Source organism: Misgurnus anguillicaudatus, chromosome 4 (genome assembly GCF_027580225.2).
Source record: "Misgurnus anguillicaudatus chromosome 4, ASM2758022v2, whole genome shotgun sequence".
Taxonomy (NCBI): Eukaryota; Metazoa; Chordata; class Actinopteri; order Cypriniformes; family Cobitidae; genus Misgurnus; species Misgurnus anguillicaudatus.
In genome coordinates, this window is record NC_073340.2 from 16,846,657 (window position 1) to 16,853,223 (window position 6,567).

Sequence of the window (6,567 nt, forward strand, 5' to 3'; positions counted from 1 at the left end):
TTGCCATGAGATATGTTGACTGCAAATGCATATGAAAAAATGCACTGCATATGTAAACAAAGTATAAGACTCAATTGAATAAGCTGTATAGGATGATGATCTGATTTTATCTACACAGTAAAAAAGTGAAAAGTTGGATTGACTTAAAAACACTTCTATTGGTAACACCTAAACATTTTTTTCACTTAAACAAATAAGTTACATTTACCAATTAAAGTATTTTTTAAGTTGATCCAACTTTTTACAGTGTATTCTGCTGACAGAATCATTTTTTTTTGCAACATAATTGGCACATAAAGTGCAAACTGTCACTCAATCGGAAAAATCTGCTCTATTTAAGTTTTATAGGACACTTAAGTGTTGAGAAATTCAGATCTCATCTGATATACACCAACCATAATAATCTAAAGTGGGTTGAGGAGAAGGCTATTGCCATTAACTTACTGAGGTCATGCCCAAGTGTTTATGCTTTTTAAGCAGGCACCTACAAAAGGCTTACTGTTTGTCTAACATACAGATAAATGTATGCACTTTGGCTGAACATCAGACAACTGCAATAATGCATCACTAGGTTCACAGTACAAGCTCATGTCTGGCACATCACAGCAGTCTGTCATCATAAAAAAAATTCTGCACATTAATGTAAAGAAGATTTTAAAAGACAGTAAACAGAAGAGCTGCACTTTATTTATTTTCCCTGATCAGTTTTGTCATTGGTCATTTGGGGTCAGTGTAGGACACATGTATTTACAAGACAAATACATTTATTGAGGCAAAAAAACAACACTTGGTGTAAGTCATGACTGGCAAATCCTTGGCAGCGTGAATGAACAAAAAATCAAACGATCCCCAAAAAATCCCAGGTGCATTTTCCGTGTATTTTTCTGTGTGAAAAGGGCTTAAAGACTGGGGATCAAGTGTGACCGCATGAGGGCATTCAGGATAACACCATAGATTAAGGAAAAAGGACATTAGTATTAAAAGGGCAGTACATACGTCCGTTATAATACTTCATGTACAGAGATTCAGCATGCGGAAAAAATAGCATTAGAAAACATATATAAACATATAAGTTGAAAATAACAATTTTTTTTGGTGTTCTGCTGACAGAACCAGACTTTTTGCAACATAATAAGACACATAGGTGTTGAGAAATTCAGATGTCATCTGATATACACCAACCATAATAATCTAAAGTGGGTTGAGGGGAAGGCTATATTGCCATTAACTCACCGAGGTCATTATAATAAGGGATAATGCACAAATAGTTCATTAACATAAACCCTGACATGATGATCATTGAAACTTTTTTCCATTTGTTCACTAGTTAAACTTTAACTTTTAGTTTCAGGTTCACTTAAATGCATAATTTATTTGTTTCTTGATTACAGTAATGTGAGGTCATATAAACTGCATGTTAAATAGAGACAAAGAGATGTTATGATGCCAATATGCCCAAGTGTTTATGCTTTTTAAGCAGGCATCAACAAAAGGCTTACTGTTTGTCTAACACACAAATAAATGTATGCACTTTAGTTGAACATCAGACAACTGCATTAATGCATCACCAAGTTCAAGCTCAAGTTCAGCACAGCACAGAAGTTTGTGTGTCATCATAAAAAATACCCTTATCCTTGTTTTAAAAGACAACAAAAGAGTAAATAAAAGAGCTGTTTTAATCACTTTATTTTATTTTCCCTGAACAGTTTTGTCATTGGTCATTTGGGGTCAATGCAGGACACATGTATTCAAAAGACAAATGCATTTATTAAGGCAAAATTTGAAAAACTGGTGTAAAAAGCAGGATGAAACGAAGCCTCAGTGTCTGTGGCTGTAAGACAAAGACTGGGGATCAAGAGTGACTGCATGAGGGCTTTCAGGATAACACCATAGATTGAAACTCTGTAGAGGAAGAAGAACATTAGTATTAAAAGGACAGTAAATATGTCAGTTATAATACTCCATATAAAGAGCTTTAGCACGCAAAATAGGGGATTAAATCCCTGAATTTGGTTGAAATAAGAGAAGGGCTCCTAAGAGAAAGCAATGCTTGCTGCTAAGACTTTGTATTGTCTAGGTGCATATATAAGCAAAACTGTAGGCCTATGTTGCTCTTTGATCCATCCAGATATAAGATGTGAGTTTACACGAGAGTCAACTATTACATTTTTTAAATTCTGTTAATGTCTGAGGACTGTTTAGTGGTTTAAGCAAGCTGAACTTAAATTCTCATGAGTGAACTGATCATTTAACTAAAGAATTTTATTATTATTATTATTATTATTATTATTATTATTATTATTATTAAACTTAACACAGAGGAAAAACACATAAAATGAAAAATCTTAATAATAAATAAATTTAAAATCTAAATATAAAATCTCATATAGACTTTTTACTAGAAATTATAAAGTGAAGTATGCATATAAAATGCTAAAATGTAATTGCATACAACAATTAATTATAGATAACCATAGCAGGATAAATAAATAAATAACATGAAATCTCATGAAACCACTAGAGAAAACATTACCATCTACTCCAATGGTGCCATCAGCGTCCTTATCTCCAGCTGCAAGGAGGCTCTTAATTTCATTATCTGTCAGAGTTCGGGCCCCTGGGGAAAATCGCTGGAGGAAGAACCTGTTGTACACAAATTTGTTGATGAGAAAAATTATTTGGGCCCTTAAAATCTTCTTCTACTGTTTGTTTTACCCATATTTTCTGAACCCACCAATGAAGTTTAAATAATCAAAAATGATTTCACCAGGTGAATTCTGAATTTGTGTTTTAAAGTGAATACACTGTAAAAAGTAAAAAGTTGGATCAACTCAAAATATTACTTTAATTGGTAACACTTAAACATTTTTTTTTAATTAAAGTGAAATTAAAATGAATTTTTAAGAACATTTTTTTATTTTTTAAATGTTACCGATTGAAGCAATATTTTAAAGTTGATCCAACTTTTAACTTTTCACAATGTACATTAAAAATAAAACCTTTCAAGGACAGATTTGAATGCCATTTCTCCTGCACTGGGTTCTAGTTTAATGATGTCATTACATAATGCAGATAAAGCACTAAAACAGAGGCAGACAAAAGCATAATGACAGCATATTCATGGATTATATTAAAAAAAACCTTGAACTTTGACATTGTCTGTTAAGACATGGAAATTTAATGTACTGTTAAGCTTAATCAAAAGCAATTCCCTTTATGCACCGGATTTTATTATGCACGTCAGATAAGCAGAAGCACATTATTCTTCACATTATCTATGAATAAACACTCAACATTGAGTTTACTAAACATGCATGCATTGTTTGTACATGCATTGATGTGATGTGCAAAAACGGCCAACGGTGACATACTTGAGCTCAGCCTCCTCAATACTTCCACTGTTATCTTCATCTAAGATGCTGAAGACTTGCTTCACCACTTCAGGACTTTTCTGACTCAAACCACAAAGTTTGAAGAATTTTTTGAAACAAAATGAGTCTGGAGCTGTTGGAGAAATGCACAGGAGAAAAATATCTTATTTCTTGTATCAATTCCTTTCAATGTGTTTTGTTGATCTTGGTTATACCTTGGCAATCCTTGACAGCATTCTCGATAGCCTCAGCCGACAGGATTGAAGTAAGTGACATATTTAACCTGCTGAAAAAGTTTTTTGGTTTATCTTTGCCGCTTATGCATTACATGCATTTATTTATACAGAATTAACATGCTTTTTCATTATAATATTATCATTTATTTAAGACTTGTTTCTTTTACTCTCCATTAAAGAAATTAATAAAAATCATGCATATCCTCGCCAACACATGTATATAAAACATATGAGCAGTTTAGAGAAAACAACATCTTACCACTTTGAAGACTTCTGCGTCCTGTGGTCCTGAGCAAGAGGTACGACTGTGTGATAGCAGCTTTCACTGAGTACCAACTTCTATATATATGTATACAGTATGCTAATGGGACGGACAATGAGTGATGCTTGGGTTACCTGTCCTTGGATCAAGTTCGTGTTGCACGCCTCCACTTGAATTTCTTGCCTAACTAATTATCCTTTACTATTTAAATGAGCCTCTGGTTGAATATTGAAATATAGTATACTCTCTCTCTCTCTCTCTCTCTAAAGTTACACATGCAAAGTTTAGTGATAAACCGTGTTGATGTTTGTTAGATATTACATTTGTATTTCTCATGAATCGTTGACTGAATGCTGTCTGAATCACCTTTGATCTGTTTCGTATGATTTAGTTGTGAAATATCTTTATGAATTTTGAATCTGTTAATTACTTACAACACTATAAGCAATAGTATTTTTGTTACTTAATGTTTTATGTACAGTGCTTTAAGAAGCTGCACTATATAAAATAAAGTTATTATTATTAGTGAAAAATATAGAAATGCACTGTCAAAAAAATGGACAAAAATGGTCCCTAGCTGTCCCTGAGGTGATACCCTTTCAAAAATACACCATTGCACCTATAGAGTTTATATTAGTGTACATATTGTTACGAAATACCCAGCTTTTTACCATTTTCCATGACAGTGCACACTGTAGTAAATTGTAGTATATTATGGTATTTCCTGCACTTTCTTTATAATAAGGTAGTAATAACTTATGATTTGTGAACTTTTATTGCAGTGTGCAATAGTAAATACTAAAGTATACTATATGTTTTATTCATGTAGGTGAATAAAATACATTTTCAATGGCAGGATTTATGTTCCACTTTGAATCATTTTATTTAAATACATTCTGCTTTTAGATTAAATTTAATGAGTTTCAGTAAACTTGACTGTAGTCAGGGTTCAGTTTATTTAGATGCACACTCTCAGACTAATCTTCTACTTATGCAACTTGACTCTTGACTTTTCTTTTACTTTGCCACTAATCTGAACGACATCCCACAAAGTAATGATTGAACCTGCACTGGCAATGAATTTTCTGCATCGTCTGCTCTTCAGGAAAATCATTCAGAATTCAAGGTAAAGTTTATGTATAGCAGAGCCAACGGTCAACTTGCTGATTATTATTATATGTGAGAATAATGAATGAGTAGAACTGTTATCATTATTAAAGAATACTAGATTCAAAATCCCAAATTCAGATAAAAGCGTGCATTACATTAAATGTGCTCTGTGATAATAAGGTATCAGACAGACTGAACATATAAAGAAATAACTAAGGCCCATCTGACCTGTCACGGAAAGGGAAAATAAGACATTGGAGCCAGCCAACAAACACACTGTAATGTGACTAAACTGGTAGTGTTACAGTGTAGATCTATCCATTTACAGTGCGTTGTCTAAGGTACAGTATAATCATGTTTTTGCTGTCCTTCAATTGAATTGACATTAATGATAAAAACATATAAACACAGGTTTTTAGAAAATGTTAAAGTAGCTGTACTTTTTTGCATATAGTGGGGTCCGAAGTGCAAATAAGACAGGACAAGACAGACAAACCCACATGTATATATGCTGAATTAAGCATGTTCGCTCTGTGTACAACCCCAGACTATCATATTATTCAGGTAGTTAAATACATCTGTCGAACCTTGTGCGGCCTGCCAATCATCTTTATCCAGCCCGCCGGTCACCTTTGGCCCTTTCTCAATCGGAAGGCTGCAGCCTCGTGGAGGTCGCATATGTCATCAAGTTTAAGTTAACTGAGCATTACATTCACAATTCATAAGCACATTACAACAATTTACGATTAACTAAGAATAACAGTCATCTTTATAATTGTTAAAATTAAAGCAACACTATGTAGTTTCCATGTAAAAATGACTTACAGCTCCCCCATGTGGTTGAAAAGCGCAACAGTGCCTGGTATCAGACACTCTTCTGCAGGCAGGGGAAGGGGTGGGGCTGTGTGCTCTACCCTCCACCGCCACTTTCAGAGAGTGCTTGTAGCAGCTAGGAGGTTGCTCAGGTTGCAGCAACAGTACAATTTGTCCAGTTAAAAGTTGTTCTATCACTGAAATAATTTTAGAGACATTTTTAAAGGTAAAAAAAACTACATAGTGTTGCTTTAAAAGAAGTATGCATCCTGGAAATGCGACCTCCGGAGGCTGCAGCCTTCGGATTGAGAAACGGCCATAGTCTGATTTAATACAGTATATGGGGACAGAGATGATTGGACATAAGTTATGCTATTATTTTTTATCTTTTAAAGCATTGTCAGCAAAACGTTTTTGTTGTACTTGCATCAGAAAACAGTGTTCTCTCTCTCTCTCTCTCTCTCTCTCTCTCTCTAATTATGCTTTAAGTAAGGAGACCCTCTTTTGGTCTTGCTACTGATTCACAGATTGAGAAACAGACATATGATGAGGTAAAAAACAAGATTACATTTAACTGTTTATACGGTATATACATTTCAACATACTTGTACAGTAACTCTTTGCCTGTATGACCAAGAGAGAGCGATTAGAATTTTGACACTATGTGCTTTGCATTCATGTAGAAGGACTACTATACCATCAGCCATAGACACTGTTTAATCATCAACAATTACGACTTCGAAACGTCTGAAACATCCGAAGGTCTGAAATTATG

General features: G+C 34.0%; 1 protein-coding gene across 2 annotated transcripts; it reads right to left on the reverse strand.

Annotated features, from left to right (window-relative positions):
* Positions 1–1,667: 1,667 nt before the first annotated feature.
* On the reverse strand, positions 1,668–4,039 carry pvalb9 (parvalbumin 9). 2 transcript variants are annotated; one of them, XM_055175115.2, is made up of 5 exons: positions 3,867–4,039; positions 3,587–3,654; positions 3,372–3,504; positions 2,534–2,643; positions 1,668–1,902 (listed from the first exon to the last, which is right to left on the reverse strand). In XM_055175115.2, the coding sequence occupies exons 2-5, from the start codon at positions 3,645–3,647 to the stop codon at positions 1,877–1,879; spliced, it is 330 nt and encodes a 109-aa protein (XP_055031090.1). In that variant the 5' UTR covers positions 3,648–3,654; positions 3,867–4,039; the 3' UTR covers positions 1,668–1,876. The 2 variants fall into 2 exon arrangements, with proteins under 2 accessions (XP_055031090.1, XP_055031089.1); XM_055175114.2 differs by having other exon boundaries at positions 3,587–3,657; positions 3,867–4,037.
* Between the last annotated feature and the right edge of the window lie 2,528 nt (positions 4,040–6,567).